The 27893-nt window shown below is 39.9% G+C and overlaps 1 protein-coding gene across 4 annotated transcripts; it reads left to right on the top strand.

Moving 5' to 3' along the window:
- The first annotated feature begins 1031 nt into the window (after positions 1-1031).
- RINT1 (RAD50 interactor 1) lies at positions 1032-27351 on the top strand. 4 transcript variants are annotated; one of them, XM_088480268.1, is made up of 14 exons: positions 1032-1109; positions 4049-4292; positions 4711-4952; positions 5151-5324; positions 5430-5582; positions 6989-7145; positions 13474-13584; positions 15285-15510; positions 16746-16883; positions 20626-20825; positions 24007-24221; positions 24619-24799; positions 24884-25002; positions 26760-27351. In XM_088480268.1, the coding sequence occupies exons 2-14, from the start codon at positions 4071-4073 to the stop codon at positions 26965-26967; spliced, it is 2346 nt and encodes a 781-aa protein (XP_088336394.1). In that variant the 5' UTR covers positions 1032-1109; positions 4049-4070; the 3' UTR covers positions 26968-27351. The 4 variants fall into 4 exon arrangements, with proteins under 4 accessions (XP_088336394.1, XP_088336393.1, XP_088336396.1 ...); XM_088480267.1 differs by having other exon boundaries at positions 1049-1213; positions 26760-27349; XM_088480270.1 differs by lacking the exon at positions 1032-1109 and adding an exon at positions 1250-1316.
- The last annotated feature ends 542 nt before the right edge of the window (positions 27352-27893 follow it).

Below are 27893 nucleotides of genomic sequence, written 5' to 3'. Positions count from 1 at the left end.
ATGGAAGGTTCCTTATATTGCCAGTATTTTGTACTTATGCGCCATTTTGCTATTATACAAAAATTCATGAAAAATTTTAATATTTGTCCAACTGACCTTCAGGTGTGTGTTTCACTGGCAAACGTCCCCAACTAACTGTTAGCTGGCACCTGACTCCAGGCAGGTGAATGGAGACTGCCCAACATATCGGGGGTCAGGCATCGGATCGTATAATGTGTACCGGCCGCCCGATATGTCAGGCGTCGCATCGCTGGGTACACACATCATTACTGATGTGTGTACCCAGATTTACTGACAGTTGGTGTGACATCCGACACCTCATGCACTTAAAAAGAGGCATGGCCTCATGGTCTGGGGGTGTGGCCATCTGGCATATCCAAGCTGGGGGCATGCTCAGTGTTTCCCAAGCTGCTGTGCCACCCCCAGTCCCTTTCCCCTACTGTACAGCATCCATTCACCGCTGGGTCGCACCAGTGTCAGTGATGTCTATATCTGAGCGTCCCCCACCAAACCTATGTCATGTCGAAGACGGGCTGACTTTGTACAATTATTATATAGTTGAGTAAACTGGATCCAGCATGTGCCATATCACCTCTGCCGGTGGCCCCTCTGTCCTACCTCTTCCCCCATATAGTTACCTGTCCTTCTGTACCTAAGAAGTAAATTGGGGAGATAACTTAATGATTACTTAATTACTATATAGTTTGACCAACTCATGACAATAATATTAAAATGATGTTTAAACCGCTCAAAATAAAGTATCGCTGTGGTCAGCATGCCTCCCAACATGACCCATTCCAATGTCCAGGAGGGACAAAATGGTAAATGGGTCATGTTGGGAGGTATGGTCAGTAATATATCATGTATCCTGCTGCTGCACACCTTTGTTATACGGCAGTCAGTGGCAGTGCCCAGTTCCAGCACTCATTTCTCTTCATAGCTTTAGCTTCTCCTGATTAGAGTGACCCGGCCAATATATGATATATGTGTTATATGAGTACGAATTCATTATTGTCCATAAAGTTTATTTAAAGAAAAAGTGCAGGAAGTGACGTATCGCTGTGCAGCCTGTATGAGATGTCACCGGTATCTCTGTGTGTGTGATCGAGGTGAGCTGGTGGGTGTGGGCTGCAGCTGTCTCCGGCCTCTCCCGGCACACGGGGCCGCCGCTGCCTCCGCTCAGTAAGCGGTACATTCTCGCCCCGGGCATAAAGTAAGTTTATGTAATTGATAAAATAATAAGTTTGCAGCTGCCGGTTGGCTGGAACATTACTTTGCAGTAATGTAGATGTCTTAATGAATACGTTATATTCTGAGTAAGTATGTGACTGTTTGTCCCCGGCGCTCATAACTTGTATGATTCACTTATTACCATAATCCCCCCCTCACCACCACCGTATCTTACAAGAACAAAAGTTCAGTGGCCATATGAGACTCATTGATATTTATACATGCCTTATAATCTTTCTATTCTGAATCCAGTATGTGATTTTTATTTACTTATACAGATATAATTTACAGGTGTATTATGCATATATTACCATATCTTGTCTACAATCTCCTCTCAACAGAAATACTCCGTGGGCTGTGATCATATGAAGACCTGTTAGCTTTGCAGTGCTGTTATAGGCAGAACAGAAACTCTTGCACTGGTCCCTGTATGAGCAGTAGATCTATGTATGTTAGCTATATATAGAATGTAAACTTTATTTTTGTAAAGGTTGAGGGGGGAGACTAACACCTCCCATCTATGCCGTTTGAAAATATCTTGCTATATTTCAGTTCTAAATGATGTATTCCTATATATCTTGAATGCTGGACACTTACACCTATATTCAATAAGGGGGGAGGCTGACTATCTGATGCCCCCGTTTACCTTGCTCTGCCCAAATAATTGAGTAAACACGTTTTTAGGCAAAATTGGCCACAGCTTTATTTACATATCACTCTTAATACCAGAGATCGCAGGGCAAGAAAATAATTTGTGGGCAAGGCTCTGTGGGGAGGGGGACTCTGCTCGGCGAACCTTGCAGACACGCAACAACCACCCCCCCTCTTCGCACCATGTGGGTGAGGGCAAGTTCGGCTGTCCTTGCGGCCACGCAACCTTCCAACCTGGGCACTAGCTGCCATGCGCAATATAACCCTTACTTAACACGCAGCCCGTATGGTTCAGTCGTCACAAGCTGGAGATAGGCATGCAGTCTGTTTCCTGGTGAACATGCCTGGCCTACTGAAATCCCCATACACACCAGTGTCCCCCGCTGATTGTGAATGGCCACATCGCTGGTTTACCCGCCAGAACATTGTTTGTCAACTATATTATTTATGCATTTATTTATTTTATTTTTTGTAATTAACACATACATAACCATCACCAAATCTTTACACACACACAAGAACGCATGTCAAATATAAACAACAAATCTGTCTACCTCTAATGCGCATCCCTCAACTTCAACTGCATGCGACTATCTAACCCTCCCCCCCCCTTCCTGCTTCACTTTATACCGTCTCTCTGCTCCTTCCCAATCCAGCTCAGCCACACTGTCTCACTGGCCGGCGAATTATCTGAAGCAGAACCGTAGCTAGACTTTTTGGTGCCCTGTGCTAGAAAGCGCATTGGCGCCCCCCTCATTTTTCAAAGGGACATAATTCATCAAAAAAATGGGAATGTACTAATGGGGAAGGGCCAGGGAAGAGATAGGAGAGGCCAGGAGATGCTGGGGATGAAATTAGAGGAAGCTACAAGTGAGAATGATAATTAACAGAAATTTGACAGGCCCAAACAGCAACCCCTGACCCGTGGTGACCTGTGCAATGGCACCGGCCGCATTACGCTAGCTACGGCCCTGATCTGAGGTGTTTAAATGTGGATAGGCCCCCTTGCCCGTCTCCACGATTTTGCACAGCTTCATACCCCTCACCAGGTGCTGGTGCCATTTTTGCATAATTGTATCCCATTGCTGTGTCAAGTTGGTCAGCTGCACACATCACAGCAGAATATGATGCCTTTTTTTTTTTTTTTTAATTTGGTATGGTAGTCCGGGTTAGGCTGTTTGTGTTAATTTCCGGCACACACCTCTACTATACATACTGCAATAGTGTTCCCTCAGACAACAGAAAGGGCACTCTAGCATGTGTGTCAGAAAAGGGGGCGTGTCTTTAAGGTGCCCCCAAGCTCTCCTCTATCTGTGAATAAATGCTATGCGCATACACATGGCATCTATTTACCAGCGGTGATTGCTGCACCGCAAATATTCCCTCCCCGCTGGTGGAGACAGCACACAGCATGTTGTTTTAGTGGGTGGCTGTGAATTGTGCAGGGTGCATTCTGCCATTTTAAAATCGGGCATGGTGCCCTGCTAAAATAGCCTAGCGGGAACGTTACTGTAATAAACTTTCTGCTTTTGCTTCACAAAATGTGCACATTAACAGCTGAATATAATACACTAACTACCATACATATGTTTTTAGATTACTCTGATTTCAATTATCAAGACAAACTCTCTCCTCATATACCGCAGTTATTTGGGGTTGTACTGTGTAAATACATGGAAATATTAATATCTGACAACAAGATGAGTAATTTCTTGCAGACATGTAAAAGTTGAATTGAAAGAAATTACAAACAATAAACTCAGTGCTCACCTCTTTGCCTGTGTGTGAGATGAGTGCAGAGTTTATTGTATTTAGTTTCCAGATTGTGGAGAGGGTGACCTCACAAACTTGGCTGCTCCCCAAAGCGTCACAGCGATCTACCCGTTGAGTGCACCCCCCCCCCAACCTTTCTATATTGAAAGAAACTACAGTAATTGCGCGTTATAAATGTTAGTTATAAGTTGTGTATTCAGATGTCTGTTTAATGTGAGTATGTGGTACTGTAGGTCCACTTCAACAAGTGCAGTAGCAGGGATATTGCTGGTCACAACAAGAAATAGTGACATAGTGGACTGGTTATTACATAAGTAAAGAAATAAAATAAAAATTTGGACTAATGTAATCTTGCTGTGTAAAGTAGTGAAGCATAAAGGGAAGTTTTTTTCAGGTGCTGACAATTTCCACAAAAAATGGCATCTCCTGAGAATGAGGAGCAAATGGACAAACCAAGTAACAGTGACCCGGAGAAATCAACTGAGGCTTTAGAATCGTCCGATCTAAACACGTGTGATCTTCCATTTTATGTCTGCGAGTTTGTGGAGAAGGAGATTGGAAATGATTTAAAGTCTTTACGGAAAGTTGCCAGTGTTATTCAAACCATTGCGGAAGAGAAGAAACACTTGGAAGAGCAGGTAATCAACCTCGATTTAAACCTAAGAATATTAGAAATCGTAGGCATCAGGCAGTGTAATGATATGGGAAATCAGTGATGAGGTTGATCCTGTAAGTACTCGTGATCATCCTTGATAATGATTTCTTGCAATGCAAAGAACATAGAGAAGGATCATATAGAGTGTAGTGTCATACATAAATTTGTATATGCATTGTACAAATTCGACATACAACGTTAAAGTTCAAAAAGGCTTATCTGTACAAAAACATTCAGAGTGTTGGTTCCAGTGATTCTTTTCAGAGGTTTTACATAGAGCCTCAGTGTGGAAACTGCACATAAACCTCATGAATGTCATTAATTCCTTCTAATATTAGAACCTGTGTAGACTTTTTTTTTAGACAAGGTGTACATGATGACATTGTACATTTTATCCTCAGGTTCTTACTGTCTCTTCTGAAGCCCCAAAACGAATTCAGGCTGCACTAAACAATGCTGAAAAAACAAAGACTTCTCTTTCTTCTCTTCTGGAGAGAGAAGCCACTGTGACTGAATCAATTAGCAAGCACTTGGTGGAGGCCGCCCCATGGATGGAGGAGTTAGGGGCACTTATAGACCAGGTCAATGAAGTAGAGAGGCACCTTTCTTACTTAAAATGGATCTCACAAATCGAGGAGCTCAGGTAATTATAGCAGTGACATAGACATTAGCCCTATAGACTAATGGTTTGCCTGCTATGACCCACACTGAAATAATTCAACTCTGATTGAATTTACAGCAATCTGCAGATATGGCTGATTTATATTGTGCTTTTCTTTCCCTAATATACAGGTGGCTTGAATATTTTGGAATCAATTAAAGCATTATATATTTTTTTCAGTGATAACATCCAACAACATCTCATGACTAACAATGTTGCAGAAGCAGCTAGCACATTGGTATCCATGGCAGAGCTGGCTATTAAGCTCCAGGATTCATCATGTATTCATTTACTCAAATTTATTAGATCCACTGTTCAGTTCTGGCATAAAATCCTAAAAGATAAATTAACAAGGTAAATTTAAGATAAATGACCATAGTGTAATGACTGGTCTGTCTGTTAGTAGTTTGTTAATGTTCTGTAATAGTGCATTAATAAAACAAGTTTTCCTTTCTTTAGTGACTTTGAAGAAGTGCTAAATCATTTAAACTGGCCTTTCATTGCTCCTCACCAGTCACGGACACCAGTTTCTTCATCTTCCTCAGCCAGTCTAACAGAGGTTTACACTAACTTGGATACACTCTTCACTCAACTCCTTAAGCTCCAAATTTCGTATCCTTTCAAATGATTTTGATGAAGAATATGACTAATGACTATGCTCTTATTATCATACTTTTATTTTTAATTTTCTATGTACTTGAACTGCTTAAGTAGAGTATAAAATGTGTCCTCTCAGCCCTGCTAGTTTGTGGTGGTCTTTGGTATTTTGAGTCTGGGAGATGTCTAAGATCAGTTACTAAAGTTTTTGGAAACTTAGGGGGCGATTCAATTCCAAGCGAATTGAATAGCGCCGGGAGCGAGCTCCCATAGCTATTCAATTCAGTGCGCTGTGTGGTCGGAGAATGCCGGTTATCGCGCCTTAACAAGGTTATTAAGCCGGGGTATCCGGCATTCTCTGACCAAAGTGCCGGGCGCGCGGCTGTTTGCACCGTGCTATGCAGAAAAACAGCCGCGCACCTGGCACTTTGGTCGGATTTCTCTTCGCATCCCCCGTCGCTATTCATAAGCGTGTTGAATTGAATTCCACACCCTTGTTTTGCAATGCAGAATATGTATCTTTAAATCTCTTCAGTAGGTGCTATAATAACGATACAACATTGAGCTAGTGCTTTGAATTATGCAGGAGGAGATAACCGAATTTGGTTTTAGATTAAACTGGGCAGGAGAGAATTTGGAGCTGGGCATCATCTTCATTGACTTGATGTAATCTAGAATGATATTTACCTACCAATAGGATAAGTGCAAGAGCCAGTTCAACTTTGTAGAGCACATTTGATGTAAAATGAAACCAACTTAATTTACTCAGACTTTGCACCAGTTAGGTGTGGTATATTTCAAGAACATGAATTGGATGAAAAGCACTTAGTGTTGTCACTTGATCCAGAAGTATCCTGTCACTCCTACCCCTTCCCCCACCCAGGAGAAGTAAAAGTATCGACAAGTTGTCCACCTGGGAATGAGGGCGCCATATTACTACAAGTTAACCATCAAAGGAAGGTGTTTGCAGATTTGGCTAGTTCCCCAGGAGCATACAATGTTTGATCTTGTATAAGAGCTGCTAATTAAATCTGAGAGTAAAGTCAAGTTTTATTTCCTTTTTTGACTTGTATTAGAAAATAATTGTACCGCTTTAATTGTATTTGAATATTTTTAACAACATTTAAAAAAACAATAATTTACAGCCTTTGAACCTTGATGCATTCTTTGCACATATTTTACACAGAGATAAATGTTTAAATTATGTTGTCAGAATAAAACCTATTCACCTTGTATACTACAGTTATTCTGCTTACCTGGGTAAAGAGAATCCGTGCAAGAATGTTTTTCCGTGACACAGACCTAAATGAGTACAGTATGTTAGATGTTAGTCTATTATGTTTATTCTTAAAATAAGTTATACGGACTGAACGCTATTATAAGGCAAAGACTGTTTATATTTCCTTAACATGTGTTCCTAGGGATGAATTAATAAGTACACCTAAACAGATGCTAGATAAGTATTCGCTTCCAGCATCTCCTACAATCATTCTTCCCATGCAGATTATGTTAAAACCTTTAGAGAAGAGGTTCTGGTATCATTTTACAGGCAATAAACAAACCAATGTTTTAAGCAAGGTGAGGATGGTGTATTTATATGTATTCATTATTGCACTGCTATATATCTAATGTACACACTTTTAGGATTTTGAGTTCAACTGAAACAAATTATATATATATATATATATGTTAGATTTAAAGAAGCGAACTCACCAGACTAGTTTAGAAATCGTAGAAAAAATTCCAACACTTTATTTTTTCATAGGAATACCCAAAGTAGCCATAGGTCAACGTTTCAGTCCCTGCAAGGACCTTTCTCAAGACCACCACTTCAGCATAAAGTCAGCACCATGTTCACATGGTGCTGACTTTATGCTGAAGTGGTGGTCTTGAGAAAGGTCCTTACAGTGACCGATCCGTCGACCTATGGCTACTTTGGGTATTCCTATGAAAAAATAGTGTTGGAATTTTTCCTACGATTTCTAAACTAGTCTGGTGAGTTCGCTTCTTTAAATCTAACTATTGTGGACTGGGTCTTATGGACAAAGCCTGAAGAGCACCCCAGCTGCTGCAGACTTCTAAAAGTGAGTGCTACTCCAAGATGTGTATATATATAATATAAATTAGTGTGTGTGTGTGTTTATGTGTATATATGTACAGATGTGCGTGTATATACATTAGTGTGTGTGTGTGTATAAATGTAATCCCTTGCAATATTAAAATAAGCAGCTTTAAGAATGAAAATAGTATATATATAGTTTTAGTATGTATTTATGAATATGTATAGAGTGCCATAGTAATGTAATGTATATGCAGTGGTTTGATGATTGCAGTGGTGACAGTGGGATTATATAGTGGGAGGACTATGAACTATTGCAGTACCCCTGGCAATGAAGGGGTGCCATTGGCAGTTTATGAAGTGACAGTTGGAGCTGGGAGGGGAGGAGTTAGCCGAGTGGCTCTTCAACGGCTGCTGACCTGAGGAGAGGAGGCTGTGCCTGGTGTTGGAGAGCTGGAAACCAGTGATTGATAGAAGAAGGGACACTGGGGTGAATGCTGCTAGACAGTAGGGGGAGGATCTGGAGAGTGAGTGCTGCCTATAACTCGACTTTGAGAAATGTGAGAGTCAGCCAACCAGAGGGTCTGAGGCCCAGCCCCAGGAGGAGTCTAGTCAGCGCTGCTGCGCCTGTGGAAGAGGCGGAAGGAGACAGAGAAGTCTAAAATTAGTCCTGCTGACCGGTCTCTTTATTACAGTAAAACTATCTTTACCGCATGAGTACAGGAAAGCAGTTCAGCAGTCTATAGACTAACATCGTATTGAAGCAGATAGGTTTGTTATACTAAGAGCATTAGATTAAGGACTACATGAGAAGTAAAGCGCTATTACATACTTTCAAGCCACCAATACATCAGAATATTATAGTGAGAGCTATGTGACAATACAACAGATATCGATATTGAGTAATTAGTCATAGTAACATCCAGCACCGGCTCAGCATTATTATTTTTGCTCTTAGACAACATAGACTCCTGCCTATTGTATTTATATTCATACACAATTGCTAATACTGCACCAAGGATTATAAGGAATAACTCTACAGGCTGGTGCATATCACTACTAAAGCCCATTGTATAAGAAGAGACTAATTTTAGGAATTCCCTATAAACCTGGATTTTACTACTTAACCGCATACTACTCTACTAATACATGCACCAACAAGCATGGCCATTCACACTGACTAATAAGGGAAATATAAGAACAGCATATGAGAGGGTAATCTCTTTAAAGACAACAGGTTACTGGTTATTGGTATGTAATTTGTATAAAGTAATATTGTGATGATTTCATGCTTAATTGATGAATGTGTGAATCTTATTCTGAAAATGTTATGACTAATACATTGCTCATTGACCAAACTCATCTTCTGCAGAATGGAGAGTTGCAGTAAAATAAACTATGTAACCTATTCATGTGTAATCCTGAGTATACACATAGATGCTAAATCGAAGTGAATTATTGCTGCTACATATTTATAAGTGTCATTGGTAGGTTAAAGGTCTGACAATAAGGTATAACTCGACACATAACCACTACTTAACAGTCAGGGGTGTTCCCAAGTCCACTCCAGTTATAGCATAAGGAAATACAAGACTTGGGTGGAGGTACTAAAGGAAAAGAAATATAGAAAGGTTTATAGTAGCAAGTAAGGGAGAGAGAAAACCTGCTACATATATGTATGTACATGTGTTTGTTTTATATATCATGTAGGTACAAAAAATAACAGCGCGCACAGTTTCAAACTGATAAAACCTAAGATTCCACTCCGCCTATATGTTTGCTCCAATTCGCTTAATGGTCTCCCAGGCAGTTCAAGGTGCTTACTCATTTTCATGAAAGACCAACCTGGGACTGATTTGCTGATCCTTCCGCAAATGCAATGAGGAAACGTTTAACAAAACGGCTTCCTTTCCCAGTGAGAGAGGACCCCCTACCTTCTCAATCCCTTTTATCTTCTCTAAATAGTCTTGTCCTGCAGCATCAAAATATTCTTTTTGCATGTGGTTGGAGAAGTCTGTTCACTATGTTTGTAATTCTTGACCATGAAGCCCATGAGAAACTGCCATCATATTCCACATGTCTATGCGTCTACAAAAATATTTTCGTGTCACAATTGTACTACACTTTGGTCTAACTAAGTCTTGCTATACCGATTAGGATGATGGAATATAAGAGTTCTTCGCTCAAATAAGCATAATCAGAAATACTTACTGGTACATGCAAATAATGATAGTGGTAACATTTTTAAACACACACATTATTATTCCATTTCATATATTGCTAGACATTAGGGTCTAGTTACATAAGTACACATTAAAGCTCATGCATTGCTGAGATGCCACTAAGCCCAGGTTTTGGTAAATACAAAAGGAGACTACAAATTACAACACAAGAGGATAAAAATAGTGATGGATCCCCAGACTGCAACAATTATATCAGCTACCAAGACAGAATTTTTATATGCATCTCCAAACCAGACACTACATACGCCTTCAAATGTTGAAACTATTCTCAACTCATTGCATTCACTCCTGAGATTGATTTCTACAATCCCCTATAGGATCAAAATGCTTTATGCACATTTCACAGATACCCATTCAACTACCCCCTGGCTTTCCTTATTTACTACATGGAAAACTGATATCCATTCCTTTGCTGAAGTCTCTGATCTTCTTAACCATTTTGATTCCACACTTAAGTATTTGCAATCAGCCTACCTACAAGAAGTATACATTCGTACGATCCATAGGGCGTACATTTCCCCATCTCAGAGGAGACACATGGTAGTGTCTGAGTCCAAAATACCATATGGCTAATGCCACATTTTTACACTGTATGTAGAAAAGTGAACAAATTTTGGTGTAAAGTAGTTCAGTTTGTCAATACTAGGTTTTCCCTTCATTTATTGCCTGACTCGTTAGCTTGTATTTGTGGTAATTACAAACTTTGCTATTTGGGTACAGATAAAACCTCCAAACCTCGCCTTCCTACTATTTCAAAGAAAGTCCTACTTATGCATTGGACCAGTAAATCCTCTCCGTCACTCTCTGAAATCAAACAAAAAAATGTTACAACTGCTTTATTATGATAGACATTCCACCATGCCCTATATTAATAAAGGAGTGGAAAATTTGTATCAGAAATGGGAACCCTTTATTAATACTTTGGAGACTTCATCTCCGGAACACACAATTAAACTTTTTGAAAATACTAACTGATAAGGCGTATTTTCGCATCTACATAAGTATTTGATGCCAATATCTCCTCATGTTCCTCTCCGCACCTATTGTACCTTTATATTGAAGTTAAACATGGGCCGTTCTTTTATACTGACCTGAGAAGAGTTAGATGTTCATCTTTCTTTATTTCCCCTTCCCTCTTGTGTCATCTCCCTTGTGTTACCCCCTATGTTGGTTTTCTTTTTCTTTGCTCTTTCTATTTGCCACTATTGTTTTCTAATTAAAACTTTAAGCCTGACAATTCTTTCTTGGATATACGTAGCATTGTTATACTTTAGCAGGAGACTGAATAACGTTTTCTTTCTTGGACTGTAACCTTGTAATAGACAAAAAACGAGAGTATACTCCTAACTGTTGTCTATTATGTGAGAAATATTTCTCTTTGTATACCATTAAGATGGTTGTTTCTTTCCATTGTACCATATTTTGTGAAAATCAATAAAACTTTATTTAAAAAAATAGTGAAGGATACAGTGGTGCACCATGTTCTAGGCCGTTGTAATGTGCGAGTTGTCCCCAAAAGATTCCTATTTTTGTCTATATTAAAAATGCAAGAAAATTGCAAATGTTTGTAAAATATATCTCAAAGTAGCAAAGAATCAGTGGAATATTAGTGAAAAAGTAGAATATAATATAAGAGCAATAAAACTACTCAAAGTTGTGGTCTATCCATAAGACTGCGTGGCAAATCATGTTGTAGATATAATGCAGCAATCTATGAGAGACATGACAAACAACAATGTATGATAACATGATTTTCTATATTTCGCTGCATTGTCAGTCTTATGGATAGACCACAATGTTGATTGTCGTAATGTTCTCTGTAACTTTTATTTACTTTTTTGCATGGTTGCATAAAATTGGATTTTAAAATAAAAAAATGAAAAACGGATTTATTTGATTTCATTGGGATTTTTTATAAAAAAAATGTTTTTAAATAAACGTTTAAAAATGTAAAACGTTTACTTAAAAAAAAAATGATTACTAAAAAATCGTGTTAATGCAAGCGGCTGCATTCAGATACTGTCGAAAGCATAGGAGGCCGTGGTCAGGTGAAGACACTAAAGGGCTGGAGAAATATTTGATGGTGCGACAGATGGTGGCGTATAAGGATGCACCAATTGCTATGACAGCGGGCACGGGCACTAAAAGTGGATGTCTCAGTCCTAGCACATTTAGCCGCACAGATGTATACAAGGGAAGGAGTTTGTATGCCATTTGCATAAACCCACAGATGGGCGACCGCCAATGACGCTGCTGTGTTCACTTTTGCGCCCACCTCTGAATCGGGGTATTAGGTATTTAGGATTAGTATTTTTGTAGCAAAGGAATTGGTATGAAGTTGCAGATTAAGCCTAACGATGCACTGGTCTCTTATCAGACCTGTCTTTTGCATTTTTCTCTAGATCGTGTACTTTTTTCTTTTCCTTCATTGTGCTACTTTTTCCTCCAATTTTGCATCTTAGTTTACTTCTAGTGTAGTAGATACTTAAGATTAGTGTTTAGCAAGGTCCATGGCACACTAAACAGGGCTAAATTGCAAGGTCTGTGGCGCACTAAACAGGGCTATTTGTTGGGACTTGAGGATAGGTATATGTGGACACATCTGTATGCAGAATGTCTCCCGAAGAATTCTATCCCAAAGAACAATAAAGTAGAATATTTGAGATCATGAATGTAGTCTGGCATATTTAATGGAACAGGTAACTATGCTTCAACCTCCTGACCACGTCCTTTACGAGGGGATGCTGAAATGTCCTCAGCCTCACCAAGAAGGAAATGAACTAGAGCCATGAAACTTAGATTATTCCACATAATCATCTTGAAATTCAGCACACTTAGCACAGCGTTTCCGGAGTTTCTTTAACTCTTACAAAAAACAATTTCTGAAGTTTGCAGTTTGAAACAATTCTCGTCTGCCTGGTACTGGGCATCCACCTCTGGTACTGGGCAATGTACTTCAGACATCAATTTATCTCTGTGTATTTTCAGTCGTCTTTGGGGGTTGCAGCTGACATCCCGACAAAGTAACATATAGACGTTAGGGAAAGACATTAACTTATTATATGTAATCTTGTTTGCATTAGAGAGAAAACGGGGAAATAATGATAGAATTAGTATGCATCTTGCATTGATTAAATAAAGAGCCTCATTAAGACTATTATGTGCTATAATAGGAATGAATGCCCAGGGTTCATACTATTATTTAGGGAAAGGAGTATAGTGCTAAATGTGATATAAATGAGAAACATGTATTGTATAACCGGTTCCTATAAAGCTGACAATGTAAAAGGTGTGCGTTTGGTCTCTGCTTAATTTATCCCCCTTTACACACCATTCTTGTCTGTAATGTCTCCATGTTCACCTGCTTGGTAATGTTCCTGTTGTGTCATTTGAATGGTATGGCTGGTAGCTTTTGCCCTATCATGCTATCAGATAGTTTTGCTGATCTGTCTGACAAATGCAATATTCTTTTGATTATGCAATTTCTCATAGTGACATAACATTGTTCGTTTTTTAGTTGTTTCTCTGTATCATGTCTGTGCACAAAGTACAATGACACCACAATGTCAGGTTTTTTGTTTTTTTTTTCCTCTCTTTATCCCAGCCCGAGTGGTACCTTACTCAGGTGCTTATGTGGATAGGAAACCACACAACATTGTTACATGAGAAGATTCAGCCTATTCTGAACAGAGCAGGTTCCCATGTGAATGCTAAGGTAAGGCATTAAGGTTGCAGAGACCTCTGGGATATAATAAACCTTACAGATATGAAATATATGCAGTGTGCTTATTTTATCATTTTAAACTGCAGTTATTAACATGTAGGGAAATATGGTTGTGTATTTGTATCTTACCTGATTTCATTCAGTTTAAGAAACACTAAAGTAGTAGTTGATCTTTACAAGTACAGGTTGAGTCTTCCATATCTAAAATGCTTGGGACCGGTGCTATTTTGGATAATGGAATATTCCATATTTCGGAATAATTGCATATTATAATGAAATATCTTGGGAATAGGACCCAAATATAAACACGGAATGCATTTATGTTTTAAATACACCTTATACACACAGCCTGGAGGTCATTGTATACAATATTTTCAATAATTTTGTGGCTCAAAGTTTGTGTACAGAAATTAAATTTGTTTCATATACACCTTATACACACAGCCTGTAGGTCATTTTATACATTATTTTTAATAACTTGTGCCTTAGACTAAGTTTTTGTGCATTGAACCATCAAAAATCAAGGGTTTCATTATCTCAGTCATGCCAAAAATATTCTGTATTTCGGAATATTCCGGAATATATGGATATGGGAGACTCAACCTGTATAGAATTATCTTGGGTTGGACAGTACCTTACACAAGGCATGCATCTTCCATTGCAGCTTCATTCTGGTTCTGTGTAGAGCACCAAGTTAGAAGATGTATACTGCTTTTTCTTCTCACACTGTAGCATTAATCATTGCTTTCGATTGCCAGCATATACTCTATTTATTCTGATTCAATGATTTTGTTAAGCAGCAGTACAAATAGTTAATACCTTTTACTTCCTGAATGAATCACCAACAAGGTTGAGGAGATATATCTTCAGTTTGTACATTGAAATCTGAGCCACTTATTGTGGCTCTTGTTACTATCAAATATGAGCTTGAGAGGCTTTGTACATCTCTTGATAAAGTAACTCAGAATCTAAAATGAGAATAATGAACACATTTAGAGAACTTGTTTTCTAATAGTTTAATGATTAGTATGGCACACAATTCACTTTATCATCAATTAACAGTTTATCTTTTGCTGGCTTTAATGAAGCATTCTGATGCTTAATGTGGGAGCCCCACCAAAGAATACTTGACTCTTCTCTAAATTTGACTAATATACTTTACTTAATACTTGAGAGCATCTGCCTCGGAAACTGAGGGAGCAGCATTATTAAAACTTTAATTTATACCATTACTTGGTTCTGTGACTCCTGTACAGACTTAAAACTAAACATAAATATGTAAGCAGTGCAGTCAATGTAAGCCATGTGCTTACATGTTGGAAAAATATCAAAGTCGCAGTGACCTGTGGTAACCTCTCGTACATTAGTGGTACCTTGCAATGCTGGAGTAATGTATTTTATTGTCTGCTATGGTATATTGTACCTTTTGTACTATTTTCATTAATGAATTCCTGTTTTGTTTGTTTTTCGTTTTTAAGCTGCACACTTCCCAATAGTTTACATTTATAACAGCCAAGTGAAATGAACACAAAGATATCTGTTTCATTTCAGTGTGTCCTGCTAAATGTCATATTGTTTTGTTCTGTATACAAATTACAACATTACATAATGTAATGTGCATATTAACTCTAGTACACGTGCTTTGCATTTTATTATGGTTCTATTTTGTTTTCTGTCTGCTGTCTCTATAGATGGAATTCACTCGAGGTCTAGTTATATTGGTTCTGGAGAAGTTGTCTGTTGACATCCCATGTTTGCTATATGACGATGTCCTCTTTTGTCATCTTGTGGATGAAGTGCTTCTGTTTCAAAGGGAACTCCACACAGCACATGGCTATCCGAGCAGTCTTCCAAACTGCATGCACATCCTGTCAGAGGACACCTTCTTTCAAAGATGGCTGACAGTGGAAAGAAAATGTAAGAAAGCAAGTTATTTTGTTTACATTGAGTCTTTTTTTTTTTTTTTTTATTACTTTTACATAAGCTACATGGGTCTATGTACTAATAATCGCTGTACTGCCACGACTATTCTGTAACTAACTCGCCAGAGAGATTTTCATTTTTAATAAAAATATCCCGGCTATGTACTACGGGGAACTCGCAGGGACAGCGATCACGGTAACCGCTGTCCTGTGAGTTATATCCCCGTCATTTAGGATAAATCTTTCACAGAAGTGAGACTTCCCCAGGGTAAGCTGTCACAGTGCATGCGCACAGCATCTGCTTTCGGAGCCAGCCGGGGGCTGCGGGGGAGAGACTGAAAGATCTCTCTCCTGCCCCTGGAGTCCCCATAGACTTTCAGTAGTTTACACCATCTGAACATGGTGTAAACTCCGAAAAGCTTCGCTTTGTGGAGTTTAGTACATAGGGGTCAGATCGTAGTCCCCATTGCTAATAAAGGGGACTGCAATCTGCAGTGCTAGTTAGCACTTTCCAGAGATTTCTGTGAAAACTCCTGCATTCTGCTATTACGACATAAGAACAATACATAAAATTTGTAGAAACTACCGTTTCTGCATAATTTTATGTAAAAAATGGCTTGATACATAGGCCTCACAGTTGCTCTTTCTATAAATAACATACAGCAACTTACCTTCCTATTTATATGGCTGTTACACGCTTTCTTTGTGGAGAGAACGTTGGGACCACCAGCTTTCAAATAAAAAGTGATTGAAGTACATTCTGTCCTAGGAGGGATTTGTGACCCTATTGATAATGAATAGCTATTTGTAAAATAATGACTACTTTTGTGTTAAAGCCAATAGCTCTTTTGCTTTGAGTAACATTATTTTCTTTAGTTCAGTTTATGCACTTGTGCTCCTAAGGATATAAATTTGTATCCGGCAACAGAGTGTGAATGGAATGGTAGAAATTGTCTTACAGCTGGCCTAGCACTGACTGAAACCTCAACCTCTCCATTTAACTGACCTGCCCCAGTTAAACCTATTTTCTATTTATTTTTCCCTGTAAATGTTTATCCTCTTGCATACAGGGAACTTCATCCTTGTATCAGTATTGTATCTTTGCTTTTTCCAGTTGTACAGCACTATAGAAAATGGCTCTATAAATGTTATAATAATTGTATCTTTAAAGTTTGTGTCCAATAGCAAAGTACAGACTTAAAAATAGTTTTCCTCTATTTGAATTGTCAGTGGCTCTAGAAAAGATGGATTCTATGCTGTCTTCAGAGGCTGCCTGGGTGTCACAGTACAAAGATATCTTTGATATGGATGAAATGAAATTTCCAGATTGTGCAGAGACGTTTATGACTCTTCTCCTTGTTATCACAGGTAATTGGTCATATTTCAAACCCCTGACCCCCCCCCCCCCCCCAATCACCTAGTTTATGTAGTTCTGTCTCTCCTCTTCCACCCCAAAACCTCCCATACCTGTGTGGCGGTTTGGGCCTCTGCAAAACTATAACCACCTCTGACATCAGTAAAGATTATATTGCTTATAGCACCTCTCATATAAGCTAATATTCTGGAATCCTCCTATAGTCAGGTGGAAGTGAAGGCATCACTACCCCAGGCCACTCTTCACTGGGGCCCACTCTCCAAAATTCCCAGTAGTTGCAAGCTCTGCAACCCATGGTGAATATGCCACTGCTGTTGTGATGGTAAATGCTTTGTGTAATGTTGGTTACAAACAAGTGGTTTCTCGTTATGTCACACTATGCGCCATCTTTTGTATCACTTTGCACTCTAGTGTCCTGTTGTGCCACTGTGCAATGCTCAGAGACGGCATTCTGTAATGTCGTCTTCAATTCTCAATTAGTTTTATTTTTTTCAGGTGAAAATTGACTAGGTTTTAATATTTTATTTCAGTAATATATTTTTATTATATGAGAACTACACAACCAAGAGAATTCAAAATAAAATACATTTCTTTCATCGGGGTCCATAGGGAGACATTGGGGTGTAGGTGGGACTTGGAGGACCAGACACCAACAGCAAACCTTTTTCAATCCCAGGATTCTCCGGTCTTTCCCCCTATACCCCACCAACAGCCTGAGGGCACTTCAGTTTTATTGGTGTCTGGCAAGAGCTGTACCACCATTATAACAGGGGGCTGCATAAAGCAGCCCAAGCTTTTATTTTATGATTTAATTTTCTTTTCTATTTTTTACTAGAATGGGCAAGCAGCACCAGACTGTCCTCCAGACGTCTGTGCTGCCGACCCATCACCCCTCTGAGGTGCCGTGACTCCAAGCCTGTGCTAGGTACTCCCGGCGGGGCTCCGAGGGGGACTAGCTAGCAAACTCCTCGGATCCCAGACTGCAGGCCGGAATTCAGGGGACAGGTAAGGCAGATCCCCCTTCACGGGGACACGCATTGTTGCACAGTCTTGTCTCAGGAGACAGACCGGAGGCGCTGACGTGGACACTGGTACGCCCACAACTCCATTAGACCACCAGGGCATATAGCATACTGGCGCAGGGCAGTAAAGAGGCCAGGGGACCTGGTGGTTAATGGACTCTCGAGTTCAGAGAATCTTCCTAACTGCAAACAAGATTTTCAGCAATACAGCACAGACTACGCAGACTGCTTCACAATTGCCGAGTGTCAATTCACTCTGTAATGCAGGCCTTGGGATCAATAGTGTCGGCTCAAATCCCAGACGATTCCATCACCAGATTCTCATGCTGTCATTGACTCAGTGGTTTATGCTTATTGATGGCTGAAAGATTTTAGAACAGGGATTCCCAACCACGGTCCTCAAGGCACACTGACAGTCCAGGTTTTAAGGATAGCTGTTTTACTTAGTACCTTAGTTATTTTGATTTTAACCATCTGTACTCAAGCATGGATATCACTAAAACCTGTACTGTTAGTGTGCCTTGAGTTTTTCCCTAATGTGCTTGTTCTTTTAAATGTATGTGTGTTGCCTATATAGAGCGGCTTTCCAGGCCCTCGTAAGCAGATGACACTATGGCAGTGATGTAATTGTTCAGGACATATGCTACCAAGTTGGATGAAATCTTGCAATTTAGTGCATAGGCTGTACTGCCAAGTCTTTGAGCATCAGAGGGACTTGTTAAGGCGCATATCCACCACACGATATAAATGGACGATTGAACGATAACATCGTAATCGCTCATAAATATGCCGGCAATGACCAGTGATGCGCACTCCCGTTGGCGGCATCTCTCATCGCCTGAACATACTGCCCAACCTGACAATATCATCAGGTTGTGCATGTTTGGGGATGGGGTAGGGTGCCTCCACTGAACGACATATCCACTGCACAGTATAATGAACGATAAAGTAATTGTTATCATTCAATCGTTCTTTCATCGTGTAGTGGATATGTACCTTTGGTGCAGTTGTAAGATGACTACACACACAGGATAAGTCCTTTTCCTACTGCATTTATCAAACTGTCCATTAATGGTCTGGAAATTTGGGCATGGTGCCATTTCATAACCATATGTGTTATGGAGCATGTTTAGCTAATCTACCAAGGGTGTTCAGGCTCTTCTAGCAGCTGTGAGCTAAACTGGGCTCCACAAATTAATCCCTCTAATTAGAAATAATTTAATTCTTTATCATTATAATATATTTGGAAGAATCCACAAAACGCTGCCATGCTGGGAAGAAAGAAAAAAGGTTATACAAAACACAAATTGTGCATACCAACAAAAAGAAATCTATGCAATGTTGAGTAAGTTATGATGTATGTAACACATCTTGCTGACCTTGTTGGAGATATCTGTAGATCCAGGCCAGGCAGTGGGAGTTTACAGTGTCTCCAGTAGACTAATATAAAAGACAAATACAGTACACTTGTCAGGTCTTAATGAGGTAGTTACTTTACCTCACTTTATGTCAGAGGTATATATATTACATGCCTAGAATATTCCTTGCTATATTAACTCTAACAAGGAGTGGCAACCTAGGGGTGGGCAATAAGCGTCCCTCCAACTGTTGTTGAACTACACATCCCAGCATGCCTTGCAACAGTTTTAGCATGGCCAATTAGCAAAACTATAGCAGGGATGTGAAGTTCTACACCCGCTTATTGCCCACTCTTAAGTTAACCAGTTACTGAAGAGCTATTCTTACCTCTGCACAAACAGACAATCACCTAAGTGGACAAAAGAATATCAATCCTATATCTCAACATACCCCATGCTTTAACCTAGACCTAACATTAATGCCAGATCTAATCAAAGCCTAATAGCGCATATCCACTACACGTTTCGCTCCATGAGCGACATCGTGTAGTGTGTCCCCGGCAGTGGTGTGTCCTTAACGACATTAAGCACAAACACTGAACGATATATCGTTCAGTGCCGGCACCCTCCCTCATCCCCGAACCTGCACAACCTGAAGCTATCGTCGGGTTGGGCTGCAGGTTCGGGCGATGAGCGACGTCGTCAACGACCATCGGGAGTACGCATCGCTGGTCGTTGACGGCATATCCACTGCACGATATAATGAACGATAACTATATCGCTCAGTCGTTCAAAATATCGTCTAGCGGACACGCGGCTTAAGTCTTAAACTCTAATACGAATATCAAGGATATTAACAAAGCTCATATTTGTTTTCATGGATATCAAATAGTCTGTCAAACATCTTAATTTGTACTATAGGAGAAGTATATGTTTTTATGTATATATTGCACTCTTTACCAATCGTGATATCCATACATTTGGGGATACAGCTTTGAGTTGGGCCTTGAATTTTGCATAGCTAATATGGACGGCCAATGTTCTGGATTTATTAATGTCTTATTGTGTCCCTGCTCATGTCACAAAAGTATATTAAACTACCATTTCCAAGCTTGTCTGTGCATATTAATAAATGTTACTGACTTTCAATATTTTAGAATAGAATTATAAAAATCTGTGGCACCTGGCATATAGATTGTCCAAAAGGCATTTATAACTGGTTCCAAAGTAAACATGCTACTGAAATATCATTGACTTACATTGTGTGATACGTCCACTACTAGATTTATAATTTGGTTTACAGTTTGGTTCTTCTGCTATTGGAATATGATTGATTTTCATTTTGTGAATTATAGACCGGTATAAGAACCTCCCCACAGCAGAGAAGAAGCTGAAGTTTTTGGAGTTGCAGAAAGATTTGGTTGATGACTTCAGGATCCGTCTAACACAAGTGATGAAGGAAGAGAACAGAGCTCTTTTGGGTTTTAAGTACTGCGCCATTCTCAATGCTGTAAACTACATAGCAACTGTGCTTGGAGACTGGGCTGACAATGTTGTAAGTATTTGAGAACTCCCCAGCACTGCATATTTTGAATGCCCTTTCAGAAGCAAGGGCAACTGAATAAAACTTATAGGATACATTCTTAAATATATATCTTTTGACATGGCACCACAGTTGCTGTAAAATGTATACTGCATTGGTATTTATTTCCATTGTATTGTTTTACTCCTTTGCTAATGAGCCTATTTTGGAACTTTTTGGATTGGTCACATTCCAGCATCACAATTTTTAATTATTTGTGCAATAACCACACAGATTAAGCCTTGTTTTTATTTGTAAGACTCATTAGTTAGATCATCTTCCCCCATGTTAGGATAAAACAAGTAATCAAAAAAGGCCAAGTAAGTGCTTTAGTTAATGAAATTGCAAGAAAGTGAATTAAAATCAAATCTTTGTGTTGAATTTTTTTTTTTTTCTATTCCTAACCACTACGAAGAAATACTTTGCAGTTCTTGCTACAACATTATACCACTCTTTCAAAATAAGAAAAGGCTGGATTGTAAACATAGCTTTTCAGAAATATCTGCACTTACAAATGATTCATTTTATTTTTAATTAATGCATAACATTTTTAGGAATAATCTGGGTATACCATTTTGAAAAATAGACCACTTACCAAATCAAATGAGGGGACCCCTGTTTTTATTAATGGGAGGATGTGGGAATTAGAACCCCTGTCTCTGGACTTCCTGTTGTATAGGGTGTTAATGTATGATGACCACCACACGATAATTACAAACTAAGGTGCCCTGATTGTGTATATTAAGTGCCATCCACTAGCTCTACTAGTTATTCTGCAGTGCAGGTTGGTATAACAACTAAAGGACTACATCATTTGAAATAGGGGACTCTCTTATTTCAAATAAGGTTGCCCTGAGTGTATTGAAGCCAGGATAGGGGAAGAGATTTCCCAATACCAGGACTTCATAATGATTTCTGGAATGCAGGGATTGTTTCTGGTGATCACACATGTTGAAAGAATAACTTATCAGGGTCAAATCATTCGAAACCTGGGCCTTCCTTTCTAACACGTGCAGAACTGAGCCTATGGGTGCTAGGATGGGGGATAGAGAATTTATGTGGGTTTTCTGGACTTTAAAAAAATTTTCAGTGTTTTTACTGAAAGGGACAAAGCCTAATAAAGTCATTGAATGTGTTGCCTTACCCCTCCCAGTTTTCAGCTACCAACACTATAAGGTGGTATTATAAGGAGTTAAATGTAACTTGGCTATAATGAAAAAACTATTTTGATCCTTAGCCACACGTATATCAATATAGCTGGGATGTTTTAGCTCTATTGACAGATATTTTGTATGAATAATAATTTTACATCAGTTCACATGTATTGTTTGCAATAGTGACAGCCTAGTTATGACACATAGCATATTATACATGTAAGCCAGAGCTTGATACATGTTTCTAAAATCTAGGAGCCGGATCATGATCCCCAATCAAAATATAGGAACAACGCCCATGCCCCTTCTATGCTCCACCGGCCTTCCCACTTACCATCAGAACATCATACATACCCCTTCAATGTCCATCAGACCCAGTCACATGCCCATCTCTAGGACCCAGTTCATAGCATGCCACACAGCAGGGCTCCAATTCATAGCATGCCACACAATAGGGCTCCCAATTCATAGCATGCCACACAGCAGGGCTCCCAATTCATAGCATGCCACACAGCAGGGCTCCCAATGCATAGCTTGCCACACAGCAGGGCTCCCAATGCATAGCTTGCCACACAGCAGGGCTCCCAATGCATAGTTTGCCACACAGCAGGGCTCCCAATGCATAGCTTGCCACACAGCAGGGCTCCCAATGCATAGCTTGCCACACAGCAGGGCTCCCAATGCATAGCTTGCCACACAGCAGGGCTCCCAATGCATAGCTTGCCACACAGCAGGGCTCCCAATGCATAGCGTGCCACACAGCAGGGCTCCCAATGCATAGCGTGCCACACAGCAGGGCTCCCAATTCATAGCGTGCCACACAGCAGGGCTCCCAATTCATAGCGTGCCACACAGAAGGGCTCCCAATTCATAGCGTGCCACACAGAAGGGCTCCCAATGCATAGCGTGCCACACAGCAGGGCTCCCAATGCATAGCGTGCCACACAGCAGGGCTCCCAATTCATAGCGTGCCACACAGCAGGGCTCCCAATTCATAGCGTGCCACACAGCAGGGCTCCCAATTCATAGCGTGCCACACAGCAGGGCTCCCAATTCATAGCGTGCCACACAGCAGGGCTCCCAATACATAGATTCACCATCAGGACGCTACTGTGTTGCTTACGAACCACAAAGATCTGACTGGTATTGTAAAATTGTACTTGTATATCACATGCAGAGGCTGAATTTGTGCTCTCCTATATGTTTTATAGGCTGTGCCAGTCCGTATCGCTTACTGGTGATATAATGTATAGCTGAAACTTTAATTTAAATTTACTTATACAAACAAAATCCAAATTATGGTGGCTTTATCCTCACACTGTTCTATTACTTTAAAGATGTTTCGAATCACGTTACTGAGTCTATATTAAGTGACAAACATCAGTATTCTAATATAAAATATTTATGGTGGGGTAGAATTTAAAGCCCATCACCAGCCATTAGCACAGCAATGCAAGTCCAATGATCCCGGAGAAGTATAGCCTCAGCAGGCCCTGATAAAATGCAAATAATGGTATGCTATAACAAAGTATCTTCCGCACAGATCTACATATCCCAGGCTCTACTATTAGTGCCCACAGATACGAGCCTGCAGGTCCTCATTCAGCTACCGCTAGATGCGATATTAAAGTTTTGTTTGTAAGGGTGTGAGGCTATGCGGAAGTGCCTAATTAGACATTTACTCTGACTGCTCTGTTTTCCCAGACCACAATAAATCCAATTGCCAGGTCTAAAATATTATTCGCCATGGCGACCGGTATTTGTCGAGTTCTCATGTAAGCTAGGTGCAAACATGATGAGGGCGGACAATACAGTAGGTACAGGTTTCGGAGAGAGAAAGGCAGGCAGCACCAGTGAAACATTTGCTTATGTTGTTGAATGTTAAGGTTCCCAAGTTCTTATGTTGTTTCATATCCTGGATCTTTTCTAACACCACTGGTTGTTAGTAGGGGTTGTTTTTTGTTGTTATTACTTACTTTGTGTAATGTCTGTGTTTGCAGTTCTTTTTACAACTGCAGCAGGCTGCACTGGAAGTTTGCATGGACACAAATTCTAGCAGTAAGCTGCAGCTTGGACAGCTGGCCTCCATGGAAATCTCTGTCTTTGATGACATGATTAATCTTCTAGAACGACTGAAAAATGATATGTTATGCCGTCAGGTAGAAAACGTCTTCCGAGAAGTCAAAGATGCTGCAAAGATGTACAAGAAAGAAAGGTAAATATACATGAAGATTAGAGCTCTCAGGGCTATTGTTTTGTAAGGTGCCTAAACGAAATGGCGCCCGATGGAGCAATTAATTCGTTGGTCCATTTGGGCGCTCATAACTGCGGTGAGACACTTCTGCTCACAGCCTCCTGAGGTAGCAAGCAGAAATGTGCGATAATTTGGCTGTTTAGACTGACAAACAGGAGTTTGGGCATCCAAGGACTGTAGACTGCTATGCGTGGCTAAACCCAGTGCTTTTGGGTGTGCACAGATGCCCAAACAGCATCAGTTGAATTGCCCAAAAGACAATTGAATCACCCCCCTGTAAATATGTTGTAACAAACAAGAACTTCTGCCCCAAATACACTGCTGCCTTGTTTACGTTTCTCCAAATGTGCTGTTGCAGGTGGCTGTCTCTGCCATCACAGTCGGAACAAGCAGTGATGTCACTGTCCAGCACAGCCTGTCCAATGCTCTTAGCACTCCGAGACCGTCTCTTACAATTGGAGCAACAACTGTGTCATACTTTGTTTAAAACAATCTGGCAGATGTTGGCAGAGAAGCTGGATATGTTCCTTTATCAAGATGTGAGTAAACAAAACCATATGGTAATTACAGAGACTTGAAAATAGTTCATAACATTGACATTTATTGAGGCTTGCATTCCATAGATAATCTTGGCAAATCATTTCAACGAAGGAGGAGCAGCACAACTGCAGTTCGATATGTCACGGAATCTCTTTCCTTTATTCTCACACTACTGCAAAAGGCCAGAAAATTATTTTAAGCAGTGAGTATCCATTTATGCGAACCATTGACCGAAACCGTACAGGTCATGAGTGGTACATTATAACAAGAGAAACTAGACCAAATAATTGTAAATATATAATGTACCTGCTGTGTCTGCTTACATGCAATACATGTATAAGTATATTGCAGCAAAAGACAAAACAGTCCTGACTTTTATACCTGTCATCATACAGCCATGGCCAGAAGTTTTGAGTATTACACAAGTATTGGTTTTCACAAAGTCTTCTTCAGTGTTTAGACCTTTTTGTCAGATGTTACTATGGTATACTGAAGTACAATTATAAGCATTTCATAAGTGTCAAATGCTTTTATTGACAATTACATTAAGTTTATGCAAAGAGTCAATATTTGCAGTGTTGACCCTTCTTTTTCAAGACCTCTGCAATTCGCCCTGGCATGCTGTCAGTCAACTTCTGGACCACATACTGACTGATGGCCGTCCATTCTTGCCTAATCAATGCTTGGAGTTTCCTGGCCATGGACCCAAAATTTCAATGTTTTGTTCCCCGAGCCACTTTGGTTAACACTTATGGCAAGGTGTTCCATCATGCTGGAAAAGGCATTGTTTGTCACCAAACTGTTCTTGCATGGTTGGGAGAAGTTGCTCTTGGAAGATATTTTGGTACCATTCTTTATTCATGGCTGTGTTCGTAGGCAAAATTGTGAGTGAGCCCACTCCCTTGGCTGAGAAGCAACCCCACACACGAATGGTTTCAGGATGCTTTTACTGTTTGCATGACACAGGACTGATGGTAGCGCTCACCTTTCCTTCTCCGGACAAGCGTTTTTCCAGATGCCCCAAACAATCTGAAAGGGGATTCGTCAGAGAAAATAACTTTACCCAAGTCTTCAGCAGTCCAATCCCTGTACCTTTTGCAGAATATCAGTCTGTCCCTGATGTTTTATCTGGAGAGACGTGGCTTCTTTGCTGCCCTTCTTGACACCAGGCCATCCTCCAAAACTCTTCGCCTCAATGTGCGTGAAGAAGCACTCACACCTTCCTGATGCCATTCCTGAGCAAGCTCTGCACTGGTGGTGCCCGATCCCGCAGCTGAATCAACTTTAGGAGACGGTCCTGGCGATTGCTGGACATTCTTTGGTGCCCTGAAGCATTCTTCACAACTATTGAACCTCTCCTTGAAGTTCTTGATGATCCGATAAATCGTTGATTTAGGTGCAATCTTACTAACCACAATATCCTTGCCTATGAAGCCCTTTTTGTGCAAAGCAATGATGACTGCACGTGTTTCCTTGCAGGTAACCATGGTTAACAGGAAGAAGAATGATTTCAAGCTCCACCCTCCTTTTTTTTTTTTTTTTTCTTAAAGCTTCCAGTCTGTTATTCTAACCAATCAGCATGACAGAGTGATTTCCAGCCTTGACTTCGTCAACACTCTCACCTGTGTTAACGAGAGAATCACTGACATGTCAGCTGGTCCTTTTGTGGCAGGGCTGAAACGCAGTGGAAATGTTTTTGGGATTAAATTCATTGTCATGGCAAAGAGGGACTTTGCAATTAATTACAATTCATCTGATCACTCTTCATGACATTCTGGGGTATAAGCAAATTGCCATCATAACAACTGAAGCAGCAGACTTTGTGAAAGCCAATACTTGTGTCATTCTCAAAACTTTTGGCCATGGCTGTAGAATATTTGTTCTCCCCAAATTCTGCTGTTATTATTTCACCTGACCTTATAGACTTGTGTGATTGATGTATATGTATTGTTGTTGCAGTGTGAAGGAAGCCTGCATTATCCTGAACCTAAGTGTGGGTTCTGCCCTGCTGCTGAAGGATGTACTACAGTCCGCAGCCCAAAGCCTGGATAGCAAGGTGCCCTCTGCTACAGCAGCACTAAATGAACTGGGAGTTTATAAGCTGGCACCTCAGGATGTGGAAATTCTTTTTAATTTACGCACCAACTGGCCAAATACTGGGAAATAATACACCGTAATCTCATGTTAGCTGTATTATTGAAAATATGACTTATCAGACTTTGCTGTCAAGATGTATTTTCATGGTTACAAATACCTAAACAGTAAAATGGAAATAAGTGTTCATACATCTGTATATATGTATAATAATAAAAAAGTGAGAGATTCTTAAAAAAAAAAAAAACAAAGTTTCTGCTAAATATTTATCTAGATAGTTGTGAAAATTTTAAATCACAGATGCTTTTTGTTGGAAAATGCAATGATATTTCTAAAGGAAGGTTAATTACCATTTTAAGACCATGGGCCAAATGTAATAGGGTACATGTTCTCAGACTCAATTACTTTGGGTTAGTTGAAAGTGAGTTTACTGCTAAACTCTCATCCGATCACATTTGGCCCCATATTTTTTATATAGGTGCATTACATTGTTCTAGAAAATGGATATGTAAACTGTTTATATTACATATTATGTCATAGCAATATATTTGTCGTTTTAGAGACTAATCTTTGACTGAAAATATTTTATCTGCAGTATCTTGAGTGATCGTAAATTACTGTTAGAGCCCTGATTGTTAGTCTGGCAAAAAGAATAAGGTTGACCTCTTCTATAGACTTTTCTTGGCAGCTGGAGACCCCAGCTATTTATGTATTTATTTCCGTTATCCAAAGGGAACAACTCTGCATCTGCTCTCCCAATGTTCTGGCACTCTGAGAGGCACCATCTTCCTTCTATTAGGAGGAGTAGGGTGATTCTTATGTACACGAAATTGCAGACGGTGCTCCTTCTTTGTGAGCATGCTTTGCTTTGCTTGTGCAGAACATTTGAAATTGGGGGCCAGCTAGAAACTAGCTTATGTAATTGAAGTAGGTTAATACTTTTATTTTTTTTTACTTACATCCGGTGTGTTGTTACCCCAGTATCTCCAAAATCTGCTA

Source organism: Taudactylus pleione, unplaced genomic scaffold (assembly GCF_031769625.1).
Source record: "Taudactylus pleione unplaced genomic scaffold, aTauple2 ptg000251l, whole genome shotgun sequence".
NCBI classification, from domain to species: domain Eukaryota; kingdom Metazoa; phylum Chordata; class Amphibia; order Anura; family Myobatrachidae; genus Taudactylus; species Taudactylus pleione.
The sequence above is the reverse complement of the archived record's forward strand: the minus strand, read 5'-3'. Positions and strand labels throughout refer to the sequence as shown.